Here is a 22,657-nt window from a genome sequence, read left to right as displayed (position 1 = left end):
CTGAAAGATACCGGTATTTACCAGGACCTGCTATCAAGCCTGAGTCCCTGGGTTGAGGCTGGAGAAGCGGGGAGACAGCCAGCTGCAGGCCCTGCTCCTGAGGGCCACCTGGTGTCCCGGCGCCTCGCAGCCCAGCTAGTGCGCGGGGCCCTGACATCCAGGTGACCCAGGCTTGGCTGGGGCCGAGGGCGGGGGCTTGGGAAGCAGTTTGGATTCCTTTGGCTGCGAGGATGCCGCCGAGAGCGAGCAGGGGCAAAATTAAGATTCGGTTTCTTTCACAAGGGCCTTTTGTGTTCCCAGGAGTCTCCCTTCTCTGGGGATCGATTGGAGGGGGAAACACTTTCTTGGTCAACGAGTGGGGTGAGAAGCGACGCGGCGGGCGCCCCCTGACACGCCGCGCCGAGCCACGCGCCCCCGGCCGCCCCCCGGGCCCACCTGCGCCCTCCTCTCCGCGGCTCGCCCTCCTCTCCGGGGCTCGCCCGCGCCGCCCGGGGCGGCCGCCCCTCCCCCGAGGCGTGGCCCCTCGGCCCGCGGTGGGCAGGCTAGCCCGAGCCCGGGGGCCAACCGGCTCTTTCCTCCCTCCCCTCCCGCCCCGGCGCCCGCCCGCCCGCTCCGGGACCGCAGCCACGTCTGAAAGCGCCTCATTGTGCGCGCTCCGCTCCAGCCCGAGGCTCCGAGCGGCCGCACAGGTAGCGCGCGGCGCGGGGCCGGGCGCCCGGGCGCCCGGGGGGCTCCGAGGCTGCTTCGCGTCCTGCCCCGCACGCCACCCCAGCCCGGGACGGCTCCCTCAGCATCCCATTCTCAACGACACCTCTCTTTTTTTTAGGGGACTCCTGCCCGGTTTCCAGCCTCCCGCCGCCTTGGCTCTCCAGGTGCCTCCAATATCTCGGCCCCCGCTTGCCAAGTCCACGCCTCTCGGAGCGCCCTCCGCCCCGGGGGCACGGGTGCCCCTTCAGAGCCGTACGACCCTGCGGACTGTCCCGGCGAGGAGACAGCGGCCGCGGACGGAGCTGGGTGAAGGCGGCGTCCAGGAGTCTCGGCAGAGACTGGGGCCAGAGGCGTGTGCCCCGCGCCGCGCCCCCGGGCCGGAACACCTCGCCTGGGGTACGTTGATTCGCCCTCTCTCCGCGCGGGATGCCCACACCCTGGGCGGCCGGGGGCCCAGCTGGGGAGACGGTGACCTTGCAGCCCCCCGTGGGCTGTGCCAGTTGGAGCTGAGGGTGGCTTTTATGAGAACGTTAAAAGGGCATCACCCTTTTCCAAGTGCTGGTTGGAAAGGGTCTTCCGGGGGCTTCAGCTCCACAGGGCATTTCTTGAGGATCCCTTGTCTCTTGCAACTTGAGTTTCAAAGGGTATGGCTTTCATTAAAAAAAAAAAAAAAGAAAAGAAAACACACAGAAACAAAAAACTCTCCAAGGGCTTTTTCCATAGAACCCTGAAGGAAAAGCAGCTCGGGCAAGTGAATTTGGAACCAGATCCAGCTGAATTTGAGTCTGGGGGGCCCTGCTCCCAGCTGCTGGACCGCGGGCAGCAATAGAGACTGCCTCCCTGGGCCTCAGCATAGGTGCCCAGCAGATGTTCACTCTCTTTCCTCTTCCCTCTTGCACTGGAGGCTCGAGGATGGGAAAAGTGAGGCCCCAAGAGCGGAAAAGACTTGGCTGAGGTGACGCCATGAGGGAGTGAGCCAAGCACCAGAGTTAACAAGAATAGCAGGCTGCTTGGTGAGCCTGGCCATGCCAAGGGTTAGTCTGTTCCATTTAGTCCTCTCCAGACTGCATGGTAGGCGCTGCTGGAGCCTTCTTCTCAGAGTCAGCTGAAGCCCATGGGTTATGAGTGACTGGCTCAAAGTGACACACCCCACTGGTTGTAGAGCACAATTTTAACCCAATCTGGCTTCAGACGGCAGGCATTCAGCCTTGATTAACTATCTCCTGTTTGGGATGTGTGGCTTCCCTGGTAGCTCAGTTGGTAAAGAATCTGCCTGTGATGCAAGAGACCTGGGTTCAATTCCTGGGTTTGGGAAGATTCCCTGGAGAAGGGAATGGCAACTCACTCCAGTATTCTTGCCTGGAGAATCCCATGGACAGAGGAGCCTGGCAGGCTATAGTCCATGGGGTTGCAAGAGTCGGACACAACTTAGCAACTAAATCACCACCACCACCACTGCTGCCTACGCTTGATTCTTTCTATTGCTAGGGTCACTTGGACTTGGTTGGGCTATTTTCTTCGAGTTTTCCTTATGCACAGGCTTTCTCTTGGACTTATAGAACACAGTTGTGACCCAGAATTTTTAGAAGATCCTTGAACAAATACTTTTCAGTGGCCTATGTGCCAGACATTATCTGTGTGCTTTAATATTAATTCCTCTAATCTTCAAATCAAGCCCATGAAGTGAGTTATATTATTTCCCCTATTTATAGATTTAAAAAAAGCACAGAGAGATTAACTTGCTCAACTTGCTCAAGATCACCCACTGAGTCATCAACTAGAGTTCATACTCTTAGCCCATATGCTAACCCCACTACCTGGTATGAGAGAGAGAGGGTCTGGCTTCTAGGCTAGTCAGGGGATTTAGGTACAGAAATGCATGAACAGGAGTATTCTTTGTAGTGATAGTAGCATTAACAAAGATTTCCCAATATCACCTAATACTCAGTCCATGTTAAAATTTCTCTGATTACCTCAGAGATATCTTCTCACACTGGGTTTGTCTGAATCAGAATCCAAACAAGGTACACATGTTGTCTTTGGCTGTTTTGTGTTGTTTTCCTTTTTTTGTTGTTGTTTCTGAAAATAAGTTTTATTTAAATAAGGGTTTAAATACATTACATAACATTAAAACTGAACAGGGCGGGAGGAAAAAAACCCAAAATCAGTTTGTTACTTCGCATGGCATTGGGCCATTGTTGCTAGTGAGTTGCAAGCTCTACAGCTATGACGGATAGATCGGTTTGAAATTTGATAGAAGGTTGGCCTCACCTTCTAGTTTGATTATTTAGGATATGTCTGGTCAAAAAGACCTTGGTGGCAAGCCAGATGTCCTGGCCCCTCACTAGAGGGTGGTTGGTTGCTCTAAGCTCTGCCCATTGGGTCACACTGGAGACAGCAGGGGACCTTTCCCCGACCACCAAAGGCTCCCTCCAGCAGTACAGCTGCCTCACCCATCCTCCATTCTCCGCTTCATCGAGGGCTGTCCAGGTGGTGACATTCTCTCAGGACAGGAACTCTGCAGACGGACTGCTGAGGGGCTTCCGGCCAGACATAGCCGCCTGTGATCCTGGGGCTCTGGACTTGGCTGAAGCATCACTGTTGCTGCTTTGTTTCAGGCTGGACACTGCCAGGCGCCTCTGCTTGACCCCTGTTTAAATGAGGGACCCCAAGACTAGACAGCATGGCTCTGTTCAGTTTGTTGCAGAAAGGAGTTCCACTAGTCCAAGTTAAAAGCAGACCCCAGATGGTTACATTATACAGGCTGAGAGGTTTTTAAACTTGTGACAAGGGACAAAGGGAAATTCTACTCATTGCAAGGAAATCCTCACTTAAGCCTCAGTGAGCCAAAAGCACTTGAACCCATGAACCTTCAGCTGGTCGTCCTTAGCCAGTCTCCACCAGGAACTGTCCTTAGCCAGTCCAGTCTCCACCAGGAACTGTCCTTAGCCAGTCCAGTCTCCACCGGGACCTGGCGTATGTTCTTGTGCTGGTCACCCTGTAGCTGAATTCCTTGTCCATACTCTGGATGCTCAGTGCAGTACCATTGCAGGCAAATTTCTTCCTAAACTCCTTCACTAGATTCTTTTTATCATAATCATCAGCGATCCCCTGCCGTTTCTTCGTTGAATCCTTATATGGATATAATCCTCAGTGCCAGCAGGAGGCAGATAAGCACCCTTACTTGCATCAGCAAAGGGGTCCAAAGAATGGAGGTTCTGGATAGTGGACATAAATACAATTGAAGGCGGCTGAGGGAGACGGTGGGCAGGGGATATGGAGCCTTGGGAAGTAGCATCAGGAAGAGAGGAGGCTCGAAAGGGAGTCTACTGAGTCCTTGGCGGCAGCTCAGTGACTGGACCAAGCTGTTTTCTTCTAAAATAATCCCTTCCTTTTTTCTTTCCATGCCATTGACTGATAAAAATGATTTAGTCTTTTTAAAAAATGAATTAATGACTCTTTTAAATGAGTCTTTTAAAAATGACTTTTTAAAAATAAATGAATCAAAATAAGAGATTAAGAAAAATAAACCAGAGAACATTCCAGATGATCCCTGCATAAGAGGGCTCAGCCCACACCTGGGGGTTGGGTGCCAGAGAGGAATACGCACCCTCTATTCCCCACGAGTGTTACTGCAGGAGAGGGGGAGTCCCAGACTTGAGGCCCCTCCTGTCAGGTGCAGTGATTTAGACCAAGTTAGGTGTTGTGTAAGGTGTGCTTTGGGGATCCCCAAAGTTCAGAGCCTTGGAAAAAAGTTTCTGTGTTGGTATCTGCTCATCTGCTCTGAAAGCCCCGCACATGGCTCTGAGCCAAGGAGACTTGAAGCTCCTTTCCCAGACTAACTTGATTTCACTTCCCAGTAGGTTCCTGCAGGCGGGTCTGGTTACTCCAGCAGCATCCGGGCTCTGTGACTGGAGCCTCCCTACCTCCGGCTGATGCCACACAGCTGCTCCCCAGGGCCAGCAGGGGAATGGCAGATGTGGCTGGGCTTAGGGCCAAGCACGTCTTCACCACCGCCTGCCCCAGCCCAGAGCTCTGAGGCTGAGTATGGGTTGGAGCCCTTCACAAAGGCCAGGTAGTTTTCCATCCCACGCCCCTCCCCTCTAGCCACCTAGGCACCTCAGGTCAGCTGGAAGATGGCTTGGGGGTGCCTCTCTTCCTGCAATAAAAGCTAAGTCAGCAAACCCCACCCATGCCTCTTTGAATTGATGAAACAGACCTGATTGTTAATGATTGACAAAGTGATAAAACAAGAAAAAAATGACCTGTAATCTGGCCACAGAATAACCACCAATATTCAGCATGCATCCTTCTGGATTTCTTCCTATACTAAATCATTTTGGTCTTTGTTTGTTTAAGTAACAGCTTTATTGAGATATAATTCACATTCTTTGAAGTTGTTTTAAGGGTCCAGTTCACTGGTTTATAGCATATTCAGTCTTGTGCGTTAACCACCTGAAGGTTCTTCTGTCTTGCGGTACATATCAGTGTTTCATTCCTTCCTACTGCCAGAGAATATTCAGTTATATGAGTACACCGCATTTTGTTTATCCATTCATCAACTGATAGACATATAGGACAGTCCCACTTTGGGGCTATTATGATTAATGCTGCTGTGAAAGTTCATGAGCACGTTTTTGTGTACACATGTATTTTTGGTTCTCTTGGATTTGCGTATTTTAGAGTAGAATTGCTGGATCACATGGTAATTCTATGCTTCCTTGAGGGATGACCTGCTTTCTGCAGCAATCCACCACGTTACATTCCCACCAGCAGCCTGTGAGGGTTGCAGTTTCACCATATTCTCACCAACACTTGCTATTATCTGTCTTTATTATTACAGCCAAGCTAGAGGATGGGAAGTGGTGACCCAAAGCAGTTTTGATTTGCATTTTCCTAATGACTGAAGCTATCAAGGATCTTTTCATGCACTTATAGACCATGTGTCCATCTTCTCCAGAGAAATATCCACTCAAATATGTTGCTTATTTTAAAATCAGGTTTTTTTAATTGTTCAGTTGTAAGAGCTCTTTATGTGTGGGTACAAGTCCTTTGCTATTTATATGATTTGCAAATATTTTCTCCCCTCTGTGGATATCATTTCAGTTTCTTGATGGTATCCTTTGATATTCACGTATTTTTAACACACGGAATGTTTTGCTGTGTTTTTTTTTTCACTCAGCATTATGTCATGAAGTGCTCTAAAGTTAGACAGCTGGAGTTCAAATTCTGACTGTTGCTCTGTGGGCAAGTTCCTGAACTTTTCTAAGCCTCAGCTTCCTCTTCTTTAGTCAAGTTCCTGAATCCTTCTAAGCCTCAGTTTCCTATTCTGTAAAATAGGGTAGCCCATCAGATGCACCTCATAGGATTGTTGTGAGATAATCCTGATCTGATCTTCAGAGGAAGATGGGTGGGAAAGGCTTGGTATGTAGGAAGCCCTCACAGGTGGTGTTCCGTGATTCCCACACCACCACAGGCATCCGTCTTTCTCCTCTCTCTCCCCTCCCTGTCTCTTGTTCTTTTTTCTCTCCCTTCTCGTCTTTCCTCGTCTTTCTTGCCCTCCGCGTCAGCCTTCTCTCCAGTAGATACCCTGGGCTCCATCAGAGCTGGTTCGTCTCCAGGGGTGGCCCTTGATGCCTCAGGTCCACGCATGCCTCATCTGAAATCTCTTTTCTTTAGCCTTTGGGATTCCTGAACAGAATGGCCTGCAGCTGATGCCAAACTGAGAGAAATCTGAGCCGGAGTGGTACCTAGGATTACCTTTCACTGCCTTAGACTGCAGGGCTGGGAGACACTGGAGAGAGGAGCTGCAGGCTGGAGCAGCTGGAGCAGCCCCAGAGGGCAGATCCCTGTCCTCCTGCACCTCCTGTGAGGCCTGCCCTGTAGCTCAGTGTTCCCATCGGCACATCGGAGAGAGTGGGGGCTCCTTCTCTATCTCAGACCAAGAGCTAGTCAGGGATGACTAGAAGCCATCATAATGTTAAGATGCTCGGCAGAAAGAAATACAGGACAAGTGGAGGATCACTCCCTTCGGATTTGGATCAGAGTGCCTGATATCAATTCAGCAAATATCTATTAATATCATCTCACTCAGGCTTTGAGGCAATCCCTGACATGACACTTATTGTCTTACTCTGGCAGGATTCTTAACTTTTTTTTAAAGCAATTCAATGATCTTAATATTAGGTTATTTTTAATTTGAAAAAAAAAAAGATTTTTGCAATCTCTACGTCCTGAAATGTGGCATCAGGCTTACTTTTTTTTTTTTTTTTTAATGAGCAACTGAGCCCACATACTCCGCCTTATAGTTTGTAGGCACTGAATTTATGAGTACACAGCTACTGTTTCTGAAAGGACAGACATTAAAAAACTGTACCTCTCAATGCAGGACCAGTTCCATGTTCTCCCATGTGCCATGGGCAGTGTGTCTTAGTAGCCTGAATACACAGCTCTCTACTACTGGAAAGCTAATCTTGCTAATCTTGGATACAAAACAAAGTCCCTCCAGGCCTTTTGATAAAATTGATTGGCATTTTTCTATGGGCTATCATATTAGCTATTATTATAGAAAGCTCAGTCATGTCTGAGCTTTGTGACCCTATGGACTATACCCTGCCAGGCTCCTCTGTCCATGGAGATTCTCCAGGCTAGAATACTGGAGTGGGTTATCATTCCCTCCTCCAGGGTATCTTCCCAACCCAGGGATTGAACCCAGGTCTCCCACATTGCAGGCGGATTCTTTACCATCTAAGCCACAAGGGAAACCCATAGCAAACAGGACAGAGCCCTATTTCTTCCTCTTAGTCCCTTTTTCTTCCCTCCAAATTACTATATTTACAGAAACAATATGCTTCAGTTAGTAGAACACTTTCCTTTTTTTGGCCATGCCTGGTGGCTTGCGGGATCTTAAATTCCCTGACCAGGGATTGAACCCTGGCCCTTGGTATGGAAAGTGCCGAGTCCTAACTGCTGGACCACCAGGGAAATCCTGACACTTTCCTCTTCATGTACTTCTTACTGAACTAAGTTTGTTTCAGATGCCTGGAGGCAGGAACTATTTCTCTAATTATAATTGTACACTAATGATGTTCTGTATATAGTGAGGAGGAGGGAATAAAAGAGGTTTGGGGAAATTCAAGGAGCAGCTCTGGGTAGACTGCGTAGAACAGGACAAGTCCAAGTTGGAAATCCTGGGCTGTGATGCCATCAGCAGTGCTCAGCTGTGAGAGGCCTGGGAAAGCATGTGCACCAGGGTTTGCTTTCTTTAACAGAAAATCTGCCACGAATGGGGCTGGGTTCAGTGGGATGACTTTTTTTTTTTCATTTAGATACTGTACCTACAGCCTCTCTGGCCTTCCTCTGACCCTTGAACATGAAATGCTCCTTCTCGGAGCCTTCAGAGATGCTCCTTCATCTGACATACTAACCTCTTCTCTCCGCCTGCTCCCTCACACAGCCCTTACCACAGGTATTCCCTGCTCAGCCATCAGATCCCGGTTCAAAAAGCACTTGGCTAAGGAAAGACTCCTCTGCTTGCTCCTAGCTGCAGGCTCCCACAGCACTGTCCTTGCCCCTTATTACACTTCCTATCAGTTCAGTTCAGTTGCTCATCATGTCCAACTCTTTGTGACCCCTTGGATACTTACTATGCTTGTGGTTAAATGATCACTTGCTTCATGGTGACCTTCTCAGCTAGAAATTAAGCTGAAGGCAGTGGCCACATGTCAATATTTACTTTCATGCTTTGCACATAATAGCCACAGAATAAATGTTTACAGAACGAAGGAAATAGTACATGAACATACAATAAAGAATTTCATATAAAATTTTAGGATATTTACAGAATTTCTAGTATGTATATGCTTTTTTCTTTTAGGTCTTATACACTTTAAAACTTTTATTTATTTGTATTTATATATATAATTTATTTATATATATATATATAATTCTTCTCCAGTACAGGTTATTACAAAATATTGAATACAGTTCCCTGTGCTATACAGTAGGTCCTTATTATTTATTTTATATATAGTAGTATATATCTGTTAATCCCAAATTTCCAATTTATCCCCCTCATCCCTTTGGTAACCACAATTTTTTTTTCTATGTCTGTACGTCTATTTCTGTCTTGTAAGTAAGTTCATTTGTATCATTCTTTTTTTTAGATTCCGCATATAAGTGCTATCATAAGGTATTTGTGTTTCTCTGTCTGACTTAGTATGATACTCTCTAGGCCCATCTGTGTTGCGGCAGATAGCATTATTTTATTCTTTTTAAGGCTTGGAAATATTCTATTGGATATATGTACCTTATCTTCTTTATCTGTTTATGCACCTTCAGGTTGCTTAACAACAACAACAAATGAATATTGGGGTGCATGTATCTTTTTAATTAGAGTTGTCTTTTCAGGTATATGCCCAGGAATGGGATTGCTGGATCATATGGTAGCTGTATTTTTTGTTTTTTGGGAGATCTCCATACTCTTCTCCATAGTGGTTATACCAGCTTAGTAATACGATTTTCACCAACAGTGTAGGAAGGTTCCCAAAAGGAGAAAACTCCACACACACAGAATTTTGTACCACTTCTATGTATCACCTTTTCAAAAATTAGACAAATAGTAAATATGTGCCCACAAAATATTACAAAGGATTCATAGGAGAGGCAGATGACCCTTCCAGAGCGAGGAGCTTCATTGGGCAAAGGTGTAGGAATGGGGCCGCCCAGAGCCCCACACTGGGGGCCTGGCACTTGGATGGAAACCCCTGCCCTACCCCTTACCAGCTGTGTATTCATGTCTCTAAGCCCCATTGCCTCAACTAAAACACACAGGGTGATTTTTACCTTCTAGGGACTTGGGGAGAATAAAATTCAATCAAGAAGATAAAATACACATCCCAGTGCCTGCCTGACATGTTCTTCCTCACTTGAACCCTGGGCCAGTTGGTGGTGTGCTGAATGTAAGCTGCCTTCTCAGAAAACGCCCAGCCGGGACCTGGATTCTCTGGACACCCTGCATGCGCAGAATATTTCCGTCTGCTTCCTAGTTCTTGAGTTCCAATCGGAGGATCAGATAACAGTTCCTGTATAGCGTGAGTCACCTAAGAAGACTTCTGGCATCCCTGGAGTGCAGGTAACAAGCATCTTGGCCTGGGGGTGAGGTCCTCCTTACCAGGGGAGGGCGAGGCGAGCCTGGGCAGCAGTGTTTGGGCCCAAGTGTCAGGGTCCTGTGTTCTGCACGATCTCCCAGCCACAGGGAGAGGCCAGCAGCCTATGATCAGAAAGTGCCAGAAACCTCGAAGTAAGTCCTGCGTTGGGGTCCTTTGCTGTCTCTCCAAACCTTGGGTCCTTCGTCTAAAAAACTGAGATCATAGGGAATTCCCTGGCAGTCCAATGGTTGGGACTCCAAGCTCTCGCTGCCAAGGGCCTGGGTTTGATCCCTGATCGAGAAATTGGGAGCCCACAAGCCAAGTGCTGTGGCCAAAATAAATAAATTAAACTAAATAAAAAATTGAGATCATAAATCACCTAGCTGTATACGCGTGCTTAGTTGTTAAGTCATATCCACGACCCCATGGACTGTAGCCCACCAGGCTCCTCTGTCCATGGGATTTTCCAGGCAAGAATACTGGAGTGGGCTGCCATTCCTTTCTCCAGGGCATCTTCCCAACCCAGGGATTGAACCTGCGTCTCTTGCATTGGCAGGTGGGTTCTTTACCACTAAGCCACCAGGGAAGCCCCAAATCACCTAGCCCTTGAGCTCTTTATGTCAGTAAAGAGGAGTTAGAATTTCCTCCCACTCCTGTGCCCTGTTCTTGAGAAACACAACCTCCAGGAGAGGAGGTAATGTGTGCAGAGCAGGCGGGTGGCTGCTGGCCAGGTCTTCCGGGGGGAACCGAGTGGGAAACAAGAGCTGTTGGGCATCCTGCAAGCCCCTGATAAGGGGGGGAGTCGAGAGGGGTCTGTGCTTACAGTCTAGATGCCAGCTGCCCTCAGTGGTGACGTGGCCAGTGATGGCGTCTCCGTGGGGAGCAAATACTGTGCAAGGAAAGAGGAAACTTCCAGATCCTTCTCTTCCCAAGCGGCTCATCCTTGAGATTGCTGCAGGAAGAACAGTGCAAAGAGGAAAAAACTCTGGGACCTGGGGTTGTGGGAGCTGGGCTCGGTGTTCCTTTCATTCTGTAGGACCCTCTGTGGGACATTCTTTCTTAATTAGTTTGTATTGGAGTATAGTTGATTTACAATGTTGTGTTAGTTTTTGCTGTATGGCAAAATGAATGAATGATCACATCTATATCCACTCTTTTTTAGATTCTGTTCCCATATAGGTTATTACAGAGTACTTTGCTTCCAGTTCAGTTCAGTTCAGTTGCTCAGTCATGTCCAACTCTTTGCGACCCCATGAATCGCAGCACGCCAGGCCTCCCTGTCCATCACCGTCTCCCAGAGTTCACTCAGACTCACGTCCATCGAGTCGGTGATGCCATCCAGCCATCTCATCCTCTGTCATCCCCTTTTCTTCCTGCCCCCAATCCCTCCCAGCATCAGAGTCTTTTCCAATGAGTCAACTCTTTGCATGAGGTGGCCAAAGTACTGGAGCTTCAGCTTTAGCATCATTCCTTCCAAAGTACACCCAGGGCTGATCTCCTTTAGAATGGATTGGTTGGATCTCCTTGCAGTCCAAGGGACTCTCAAGAGTCCTCTCCAACACCACAGTTCAAAACCATCAATTCTTCAGCGCTCAGCTTTCTTCACAGTCCAGCTCTCAAATCCATACATGACCACTGGAAAAACCATAGCCTTGACTAGACGGACCTTTGTTGGCAAAGTAATGTCTCTGCTTTTGAATATGCTATCTAGGTCGGTCATAACTTTCCTTCCAAGAAGTAAGCGTCTTTTAATTTCACGGCTGCAGTCACCATCGGCAGTGATTTTGGAGTCCCCCAAAATAAAGTCTGACACTGTTTCCGCTGTTTCCCCATCTATTTGCCATGAACTGATGGGACCAGATGCCATGATCTTCATTTTCTGAATGTCGAGCTTTAAGCCAACTTTTTTTGCTCTCCTCTTTCACTTTCATCAAGAGGCTTTTTAGTTCCTCTTCACTTTCTGCTATAAGGGTGGTGTCATCTGCATATCTGAGGTTATTGATATTTCTCCTGGCAATCTTGATTCCAGTTTGTGCATCTTCCAGCCCAGCGTTTCTCATGATGTACTCTGCATATGTTAAATAAGCAGGGTAACAATATATAGCCTTGACATACTCCTTTTCCTATTTGGAACCAGTCTGTTGTTCCATGTTCAGTTCTAACTGTTGCTTCCTGACCTGCATATAGGTTTCTCAAGAGGCAGGTCAGGTGGTCTGTATTCTCATCTCTTTCAGAATTTTCCACAGTTTATTGTGATCCACACAGTCAAAGGCTTTGACATAGTCAATAAAGCAGAAATAGATGTTTTTCTGGGACTCTCGTGTTTCTTCCATGATCCAGCGGATGTTGGAAATTTGATCTCTGGTTCCTCTGCCTTTTCTAAAACCAGCTTGAACATCTGGAAGTTCATGGTTCACGTATTGCTGAAGGCTGGCTTGGAGAATTTTGAGCATGACTTTACTAGCTTGTGAGATGAGTGCAATTGTGTGGTAGTTTGAGCATTCTTTGGCATTGCCTTTCTTTGGGATTGGAATGAAAACTGACCTTTTCCAGTCCTGTGGCCACTGCTGAGTTTTCCAAATTTGCTGGCATAGTGAGTGCAGCACTTTCACAGCATCATCTTTCAGGATTTGAAATAGCTCAACTGGAATTCCATCACCTCCATTAGCTTTGTTCGTAGTGACGCTTCCTAAGGCCCACTTGACTTCACATTCCAGGATGTCTGGCTCTAGGTGAGTGATCACACCATCGTGATTATCTGGGTCGTGAAGATCTTTTTTGTTCAGTTCTTCTGTGTATTCTTGCCACCTCTTCTTAATATCTTCTGCTTCTGTTAGGTTCATACCATTTCTGTCCTTTATCGAGCCCATCTTTGCATGAAATGTTCCCTTGGTATCTCTAATTTTCTTGAAGAGATCTCTAGTCTTTCTCATTCTGTTGTTTTCCTCTATTTCTTTGCATTGATTGATGAGGAAGGCTTTCTTATCTCTTCTTGCTATTCTTTGGAACTCTGCATTCAGATGGGTATATCTTTCCTTTTCTCCTTTGCTTTTCACTTCTCTTCTTTTCACAGCTATTTGTAAGGCCTCCCCAGACAGCCATTTTGCTTTTTTGCCTTTCTTTTCCATGAGGATGGTCTTGATCCCTGTCTCCTGTACAAAGTCACGAACCTCCATCCATAGTTCATCAGGCATTCTGTCTATCAGATCTAGGCCCTTAAATCTATTTCTCAATTCCACTGTATAATCATAAGGGATTTGATTTAGGTCATATCTGAATGGTCTAGCGGTTTTCCTTCCTTTCTTCAATTTGAGTCTGAATTTGGCAATAAGGAGTTCATGATCTGAGCCACAGTCAGCTCCTGGTCTTGTTTTTGTTGATTGTATAGAGCTTTTCCATCTTTGGCTGCAAAGAATATAATCAATCTGATCTCGATGTTGACCAGCTGGTGATGTTCATGGTAGAGTCTTCTCTTGTGTTGTTGGAAGAGGGTGTTTGCTATGACCAGTGCGTTCTCTTGGTAAAACTCTATTAGCCTTTGCCCTGCTTCATTCCATACTCCAAGGCCAAATTTGTCTGTTACTCCAGGTGTTTCTTGACTTCCTACTTTTGCATTCCAGTCCCCTATAATGAAAAGGACATCTTTTTTGGGTGTTAGTTCTAAAAGGTCTATAGGTCTTCATAGAACCGTTCAACTTCAGCTTCTTCAGCATTACTGGTTGGGGCATAGACTTGGATTACTGTGATATTAAATGGTTTGCCTTGGAAACAAACAGAGATCATTCTGTCGTTTTTGAGATTGCATCCAAGTACTGCATTTCGGACTCGTTTGCTGACCATTAAGTTCCCTGGTGGCTCAGAGGATAAAGCGTCTGCCTGCAATGCAGGAGACCCGGGTTCAATCCCTGGGTTGGGAAGATCCCCTGGAGAAGGAAATGGCAACCCACTCCAGTATTCTTGCCTGGAGAATCCCATGGACAGAGGAGCCTGGTGGGCTACAGTCCACGGGGTCCCAAAGAGTTGGACACAACTAAGCGACTTCACTTTCACTTTGCTGACCATGATGGCTACTCCATTTCTTCTGAGGGATTCCTGCCCGCAGTAGTAGATATAATGGTCATCTGAGTTAAATTCCCCCATTCCAGTCCATCTTAGTTCGCTGATTCCTAGAATGCCGACGTTCACTCTTGCCATCTCTTGTTTGACCATTTCCAATTTGCCTTGATTCATGGACCTACCATTCCAGGTTCCTATGCGATATTGCTCTTTACAGCATCAGACCTTGCTTCTATCACCAGTCACATCCACAACTGGTTATTGTTTTTGCTTTGGCTCTATCCCTTCATTCTTTCTGGAGTTATTTCCCAACTGATCTCTAGTAGCGTATTGGGCACCTACTGACCTGGGGAGTTCCTCTTTCAGTATCCTATCATTTTGCCTTTTCATACTGTTCATGGGGTTCTCAAGGCAAGAATACTGAAATGGTTTGCCATTCCCTTCTCCAGTGGACCACATTCTGTCAGACCTCTCCACCATGACCCGCCCGTCTTGGATGGCCCCACAGGGCATGGCTTAGTTTCATTGAGTTAGACAAGGCTGTGGTCCTAGTGTGATTAGATTGACTAGTTTTCTGTGATTATGGTTTCAGTGTGTCTGCCCTCTGATGCCCTCTTGCAACACCTACCGTCTTACTTGGGTTTCTCTTACCTTGGACGTGGGATATCTCTTCACGGCTGCTCCAGCAAAGCGCAGCCACTGCTCCTTACCTTGGGCGAGGGGTATCTCCTCACCACCGCCCCTCCTGACGTTGAACGTGGAGTAGCTCCTCTAGGCCCTCCTGCGCCCACACAGCCAACGCTCCTTGGACATGGGGTTGCTCCTCCCGGCCGCCGCCCCTGACCTCAGGCATGTGGTGGCTCCTCTCGGCCATTCCTGCGCCGTCGCAGCCTGGCACTCTTGGCCGCTGCCCCGACCTTGGACGTGGGGTACTGTGCTTTAGTAGGTTTTTATTAGTTATCTCTCTTATATATAGTAGTGTGTATATGTCAATCTCAGTGCCCCAGTTTATCTTTCCCCCTGCACCCTGGGACATTCTTAAGATCCACTAAAGGACTCAGGCATGTTCGGGGGCTGCAGGGGGTCTGGGAGATGCTGGGATTCTAAGCATAGGTGACCTCAGGGGTCTTCTATGGGTGGAGACTCCCAATGGTTCCTCCTCTCAGATACAGCTGAACACTACATCAGTAACAGGGGGTATGTGTGGTGCTTTACCAAGCCCCTTTCCTCGTACGTGTTTGTAGCAGCATTCCTCTCGGCAACCTTAAGGTCAAATGTTATCATCCCCATTTTACAGAGGAGGAAACTTGAGTCTTGGAGAACTTAAGTCATTTGTCCCAGGTCTCCTAGCTCCTGAGTGGCATCAGAGAGACTCAAACCCAGCAGGAGAGACTTTCATTTCACTTCCATCTGGGAAAATGTATCCAGCCACCTGCTCGTCCCTGGCCAGCTCCAGCCAGGGGAAGGGAAACTAGACTCCCACCCGAGGGGAACTTCTGTCAGCCTGGGAAGACAGAGCCCTCGCAGCGCCCGGGGCCATCTGACCCAGCCCTCTCCTGCCTTCCCAGGCCCTGAGAAACCTCCAGGCCTCTCCCATGGACCTGTGATCGAGGTGGGCGGCCCTCTCAGCAGCCCGGGCAGCAGTAAGTAACCTCAGCATGGAAAGGGGCCTGACTCTGCCCTCATCTCTCCCCTTCTCTGGCTCCGTCCTACCTCTCACTTAACTGGTTTCTTCTGCCAAGTCCCACCAATCCAGAAGGATCTCCTCCCTTGGGAATCCGTGCTTCCTGCAGGACTTCACAGTCCATGGGTGAGAGCAACAGTTGCTGTTTTTTGTCTATTTATTTGTAATAGCAAAAGTAGTATCTGCTTATTTAAAAAGACAATACAGAAGCACACTTCGCAGAAAGTGCAAGTTTTCAGTTCTGAGAATTAGTACATGCCCCAGCCCTCCGGGCTCGTCCCAATACTCCAGGACCAAGATGAATCCCCTTTTACAGATGGGTGAACTGAGTCACAGAGAAGTGAAGCCTTTGGTCTGAGATATTATGCTAGGAAGTGGCGCAGTTGGGAAGGCTCTGCTAAATCACCCAGCAAGCTATTTAGGTAAACAACCTAAAATTGCTCCCCTATAAGTAATTTCAAGCAAAAAGCAGGACTTCCAGTTTACATATATGTTCCCCCTGAGAAAGAAAAGGGCTAGGGGAGAAAAGGAGACAAAGGGAAAAACATTGCCCGTAGTCTTGTGCAACTGGTGTTTGGCTCTGCAAACACTGCACATGCCTTCAAGTCACACTCCTGACTTGGGAGGTCCTCAGTGGTGTGGTCTCCCTGGGGCGGTGGGCAAGTTCCAGAGCTGTTCCCCGGCAGCCCCAGACAGGATGTGGGATGTGGGATGGGCAAGCGGCCCCTGGTCCCCGACAGCTACCGCCTGCTCCCTCTGCAGGTCTCTGGCCGGCGGCATGTGGCTGCGGCGCGTCTCCAGCACGGCGGTAACCGCGCTCCTGCTGGCGCAGACCGGTCTCCTGCTCTTCCTGGTCTCCCGGCCCAGGCTGCCGCCTCCGGCGAGTAGCGAGGAGCGGGTGCACGTGCTGGTGCTGTCCTCGTGGCGCTCGGGCTCGTCCTTCGTGGGCCAGCTCTTCAGCCAGCACCCCGACGTCTTCTACCTGATGGAGCCCGCGTGGCACGTGTGGGCCGCCCTGTCGCAGGGCAGCGCCTTGGCGCTGCACATGGCGGTGCGTGATCTGGTGCGCTCAGTCTTCCTGTGCGACATGGATGTGTTTGACGCTTACCTGCCATGGAGGCGCAACCTGTCGGACCTCTTCCAGTGGGCGGAGAGCCGGGCTCTGTGTTCGCCGCCCGCCTGCAGCGCCTTCCCGCGCGGCGCCATCAGCAGCGAGGCGGTGTGCAAGCCGCTGTGCGCGCGGCGGCCCTTCAGCCTCGCACAGGAGGCCTGCCGCTCCTACAGCCACGTGGTGCTCAAGGAGGTGCGTTTCTTCAACCTGCAGGTGCTCTACCCGCTGCTCAGCGACCCAGCACTCCACCTGCGCATCGTGCACCTGGTGCGCGACCCGCGCGCCGTGCTGCGCTCGCGCGAGCAGACGGCCAAGGCACTGGCGCGCGACAACGGCATCGTGCTGGGCACCAACGGCAAGTGGGTGGAGGCTGACCCAGACCTGCGCGTGGTGCGCGAGGTGTGCCGTAGCCACGTGCGCATCGCCGAGGCTGCCACACGCAAGCCGCCGCCCGCCCTGCGCGGCCGCTACCGCCTGGTGCGCTTCGAGGATCTGGCGCGGGCGCCGCTGCAGGAGATCCGAGAGCTGTACGCCTTCACGGGCCTGAGCCTCACGCCGCAGCTCGAGGCCTGGATCCACAACATCACCCACGGCGCCGGGCCCGGCGCACGCCGCGAGGCCTTCAAGACCACGTCAAGGGACGCGCTCAACGTCTCACAGGCTTGGCGCCACGCCCTGCCCTTCGCCAAGATCCGCCGCGTGCAGGAGCTGTGTGCCGGCGCGCTGCAGCTGCTGGGCTACCGGCCAGTGTTCTCCGAGGACGAGCAGCGCGACCTCAGCCTGGACCTGGTGCTGCCGCGCGGCCCGAGCAGCTTCAGCTGGGCCTCGTCCACTGCTGAGCGCCCCGGGCCGTAGCGGAGGCCCCCAGCTGCGGCTGGCGGTCACCGGGGCCAGGAGACCCACGCGTGGTGCCGAAGGGGCTGGGCACGCAGTGGCCCAGAGTTTGGGAGGTCCCGCCTGTAGCAGGCCAGGACCGAGTTCCCAAACTAGTTTCTTTCGGCCCCCTTCTTTCTTTCCAGTCCTCTTTAGGAGCTGAATGATTTCCCCTGGTAGCTCAGCAGTAAAGGATCTGCCCGCAGTGCAGGAGACGCAGGTTCGATCCCTCCCTAGGTGGGGAAGATTCCCCTGGAGGAGCACATGGCAATCCGCTCCACTGTTCTTGCCTGAGGAATCCTATGGACAGAGGAGCCGTGGGGGCAAAGAGTCAGATGTGGCTGAAGTGATTAAGCAACAGCAAGTAGGAGCTGAATTCCGGACAGGAACACTCTTCATAGAAAGCAGACTGGTTCCCCCACTTCTGAGCACGGGGGGAATAAGTTCAGACGACTTGGCTCCTTCTCCAGCACTTTCTTTCCCTCTCAGTCTCCCTCAGGATGCTTCATCCTGCAGCTGAGAAGGCTGGCCCAGCCCTACCTGGGACTGGAGAGGTACTGTGGCCAGCTGGCCCCTGAAGTCAGTACATCTCCCCATCCACGGCACCCCCCCAGACTCTGTTCCCCCAAATCCTCTGGCACCACGTGCCACCAAAGCCAATGCTTTTATATTCATCTGTGTCTTCAGCAAGAAATCAGCCAAGCCTCTATCTTGGGGTCTCCCCTTAGTCTCTCTCTGACCCAATCTCCCAGGAGCCCATACGGCCCCATCACCTGCCTAAGTAAGGTGAACCTTTGATTTGTCCTGATGGGAAAGCTCCTACTTACAGAAATAAACATATTTAACCTGTATGATACAAATTAGAGTTTACGGCCTGTAAAGTTGGAGAAGCAAAATGCAAAAGTGAAGGACTTGTCCAAGGCTACAGGAGGAGAAGGAGATTGAAGAGAAGGAGAGGGGTTTGCTCTGAGACCACGTTGGGGAGGAGAGGGTGCATCAGGCTTGCAGAAACCTGTTTCCTGGACCAAGAAGGGTCAGATTTTCCCATCCTGTTTGCCCAAGGGCTCAGCAGTTGGCCGTAGCTAGGACCGCAGCTGCGAGGTAAGATGTGGGAAGTGGTAAGCTCGGGGTTCAGAGTGCAGAATCTAGGGAGCTTCCTGGATAAGCCTGGAGGGAGGCAGTGAGCAGGCAAAGTGCAGGGAAAGAAGGCTGGGCAGGCCTGGGCAGCAAGCCAGGCAGAGCGTGTGGCAGAGCAAGAGGCTGGCAGCAAGATCAGTGCCTGGAGGGCAAGTCACGGGGTGGATGTAACCAGATAAAGCTTGCCAGGAGCTTGGAAGGAAAAAGACTCTAGGGTGGCTGTCTCCCTGTGGTCCTTCTGTGCCAGGCCCTGGAGGAGAACAAAATACAATTCCTAGCTGCAAGCTACAGCACCTGGCTCTGCCGGCAGAGGGTCTTATGAAACAGAGGCTGGATTTTAAAAAAGGAGGTAGGGGGTAGGCGAAGGGGGAAGATGTGGATATGTAAGAGCTAGTCTTAAATTCAAGACATGAAAGCCAACAAGTGCTCAAAAAATATTGAAAAGGAGGGAGAAGGGTCACAGAACCTCTGGGAAGGACAGGGAAGCAGATTGGAGTCCATGAAAATAGAATATCCATCACACCGGAATACAGAGCTGATCTGCGGACTGACAGTTGCCACCAGAACACCTTAGCCCGTTCCCGCTGGGAGTGAGGATCTGCCCTCGCTGAGGCCATCAGTGACTAGGAGGGATTCTGGAGGTTGCTGGCTTCCCGTTCTCAGCCTGGATTGGTGGGACCTGGATTGCAGACCCACGTCCTCATTGCAAAGCAGGCAGGTCAAGGGCAGTCTGGCACTTTCCATTTCTTCCTCGCAGGGAGCAGATGGATACTGACCTTGAAGCCGAAACTTCAGGATGCCTCAGTTAGGGACCTGTCTAGCTGTAGAAACTTCGGGCTCCATCTGCCCCTTCTCACAGTAGAAGAAGGTATTTAAAATGCAGAATTTATTAATGACTTAGGCTAGGGTCACATGGCTTAATATATGGGCCGGAACTCAAACTTACATCTTCAACTTCAATGCTTATGGTTATAACAAATAAACTGAACTGGGGATGGAGCAGAAGACTCCATCATAGGCTTCAAAAGCCAGATCATCACCCAGAGATGTGCGTCTCTGGGTGTCAAGGAGCTGTCCTGACATTTTGGGTTTTTTTGGTTTCAGTTTTATTGAGGAAAAATTGACATACATCACTCTCTAAGTTTAAGGTGTATAGCATGATGGTTTGATTTACCTATATTGGGAAATGATTACCATACTAGGTTTAATTAATATCAGCCATCTCAGATAGATACAATAAAAAGAAAAATGCAATTTTTAAATTTATAAATGTTACAAGAGGTAATTCTCTGGCTGTCTGGTGGTTGGGACTCTGCGCTCTCACTGCTGAGGGCCTGGGTTCAGGCCCTGATAGGGGAAATAGGATTCTGCAAGCCACATGGCATGGCCAAAAATAAAATGAAAATGTTCTAAGAGATGGAGATTTAATGCCTCCACCTTTCTCCTCTTCTCTCCAAAATTTTATTGTACTTTTAATTATATAATTGACCTACAGTGCTACATAAGTTCCAGGTGCATGACATAGTGATTTGATATTTTTAAATGTTGCAAAATGATCGCCTCTGTCCTGGCATTGAGCTGCAAACATCTTGGGGTGGGCAGTGGGCTGGGGCAATGGGGACCCTGCCACCAACCCCTTTCCTCCCCATATGTGCCCCCCCCCACCCCAGGATAGCCTCTGGGGATAAAAGCAGACTCCTGGCTCCACCTGGAAGGAGCACATGGTTAAGTGGAGGAGTCAGCCAGGAAGTCTGCAACGTGCTATGTTTGGGCAAAGAAGGTCCAGCCAGAGGTTCATGGTGCCAGAGGCTGACATGCAGTCACCGATCCCTAGGGGGCTCCAGGAAGGCATTTGGGTTGGGGCTCGGAGCCCAGCCTGATACTGGCATCCACAAGTTTCGTTTGTCCCTGCCAGGGTCACAGATTGTCTCAGCGACAGCACAGTGAATGGCTTTTGCTGTGTGACTCACTCCTTCTCACCTGTCTCCGAGGTTCCAGGATGCCAATGACTGGCTCTCAGATGTTGCTGCCCACATATGGGGCCTTCTGGACAAGCCTCTGTGAGAGCTGCAGGGCGCAGCAGCTTTTCGGCAAGCCCCTATGTGAACCCAGATAAGGTTTCAGGACAAAGACAGACAATACCCAGTCCATTGTTTTCATGAGTTAGCCCTGGGTCAGGCCCTGAAACAGAATTGTCACAGCCTTTGCTCTGGTGGGGAGTACAGACACTAAATAAAAAGTCCTATAAATAAACAGGCAACTGTGAATAAATAATAAGAATGGGTAGAGGGTGGCCTACTTTACTGTGGAGAGGCAGGAAAACATTTTTGAAGAGGAAATATTTGGTTCAAATAAAGGATGGATAGGAGTTCATTGAGCATAGGAGGAAAAGGCAGAGAGCTATTGAGGGGTTGGCCCCCTTGGAATCACGTTTCCTTGACAAAAGGCTCACTCCTGGGGATCCAAGCTCGTGGGATGGGAGAGGACCCCAGGAGATGAGTGAGTTTGTGTGTCTATAGTAAAATTCCTAGAAATAGAACTGCTGGATCAAAGAGCATCCATCTTTTAAATGTGAAATTGCCAAATTACTCCAAAAATGAAGTACCAACTTACACTCTCTGGAATGGATTCAGGAATGCCCTGGTCACCCTTTCCTACTGAGCGCCCCTCATCATCTATAGAGGTAAATAAATCATTTTCATTTATACCTACCTAAGGAAATGGCAACCCACTCCAGTATTCTTGCCTGGAGAATCCCATGGACAGAGGAGCCTAGTGGGCTACAGTCCATGGGGTAGCAAAGAGTCAGACATGACTGACCAAGCGACTTAACTAACTAAAAATGGAATATTTGGGCTTCCGTGGTGGCTCAGATGGTAAAGAATCTGCCTGCAACGCAGGAGACCCAGGTTCAGTCCCTGCGTTGGGAGGAAGATCCCCTGGAGAAGGAAATGGCAACTCACTCCAGTATTCTTGCCTGGAGAATTCCACGGACAGAGGAGCCTGGCGGGCTGCAGTGCATGGGTCTCAAAGGGTCGGGTACGACTGCAGCAACAACCGTAAACTGTTAAAGCGCTGCTGGGAACAATCTTGTCTATATCTCTTGCTACCAATGCCGTAGGACATTTACTTAGGAGCTAAATAGCTGGATCATGAGTATCTTCATTCAACATTATGCCAGATGGTCTATTTATGGGCTTCCCAGGTAGCTCAGTGGTAAAGAATTTGCCTGCAATGCAGGAGACATGGGTTTGGTCCCTGGGTCAGGAAGATCCTGACCCTGGAGTTTCCTCCTGGAGTAGGAGATCGCAATCCACTCCAGAACACTTGCCTGGACAATCCCATGGACAGAGGAGTCTGGTGGGCTACAGTCCATGAGATCCCAAAAAGTGGGACACAACTGAGCACTCATATATCTGTGTATGCCTCCAGAGTTCCAGCTGCCCTACAACCTCAGTAACAATCAGCGTTCTCAGACTTTAAAATTTTTGGCTGTAGGGAGGTTGACAAGTGACATCTCATTGTGATTCATTTTGTTTCACTGATTAATGAGGTTAAGCATCTTTTCCTATTAATATTTTTGTTGGCCACTTGTATTTCTCTTTGCTGAAGTACCTATCCAGGTCTTTTGTTTGTCATTTTCTTATTGACTTTTAGAAGTAGTTTATATGTTCTGAATGCCACTCCTATGTCAGTTATTTATCTTTCAGATATTGTCTCGCAGTTTGTGACTTGTCTTTATATTTTCTTTGTGATAATCCTTGTATAACACAAAGCCTTAAAGTAATTAAATTTACCCATTCTTTCCTTTATGGTCTTTGCTTTTTGTATCTAGTTTAAGAACTCCTTTACCATCATGGACATAAAGATATTCAACATTGTCTTCTGAAAGTTTTATAGTTCTTCATCTCACTGTAAGTGAAACGGAGGTGGTGGGTG

The 22,657-nt window shown here is 49.2% G+C and overlaps 1 protein-coding gene across 10 annotated transcripts; it reads left to right on the top strand.

Moving 5' to 3' along the window:
• The first annotated feature begins 643 nt into the window (after nucleotides 1–643).
• On the top strand, nucleotides 644–22,530 carry CHST6 (carbohydrate sulfotransferase 6). 10 transcript variants are annotated; one of them, XM_060398269.1, is made up of 7 exons: nucleotides 644–689; nucleotides 827–1,104; nucleotides 9,652–9,841; nucleotides 15,482–15,556; nucleotides 15,656–15,723; nucleotides 15,914–16,019; nucleotides 16,360–22,530. In XM_060398269.1, the coding sequence occupies exon 7, from the start codon at nucleotides 16,376–16,378 to the stop codon at nucleotides 17,561–17,563; it is 1,188 nt and encodes a 395-aa protein (XP_060254252.1). In that variant the 5' UTR covers nucleotides 644–689; nucleotides 827–1,104; nucleotides 9,652–9,841; nucleotides 15,482–15,556; nucleotides 15,656–15,723; nucleotides 15,914–16,019; nucleotides 16,360–16,375; the 3' UTR covers nucleotides 17,564–22,530. The 10 variants fall into 10 exon arrangements, with proteins under 10 accessions (XP_060254252.1, XP_060254257.1, XP_060254251.1 ...); XM_060398274.1 differs by having other exon boundaries at nucleotides 15,211–15,556; XM_060398268.1 differs by lacking the exon at nucleotides 15,656–15,723.
• The last annotated feature ends 127 nt before the right edge of the window (nucleotides 22,531–22,657 follow it).

This window comes from Ovis aries, chromosome 14 (assembly GCF_016772045.2).
Source record: "Ovis aries strain OAR_USU_Benz2616 breed Rambouillet chromosome 14, ARS-UI_Ramb_v3.0, whole genome shotgun sequence".
NCBI classification, from domain to species: domain Eukaryota; kingdom Metazoa; phylum Chordata; class Mammalia; order Artiodactyla; family Bovidae; genus Ovis; species Ovis aries.
The sequence above is the reverse complement of the archived record's forward strand: the minus strand, read 5'-3'. Positions and strand labels throughout refer to the sequence as shown.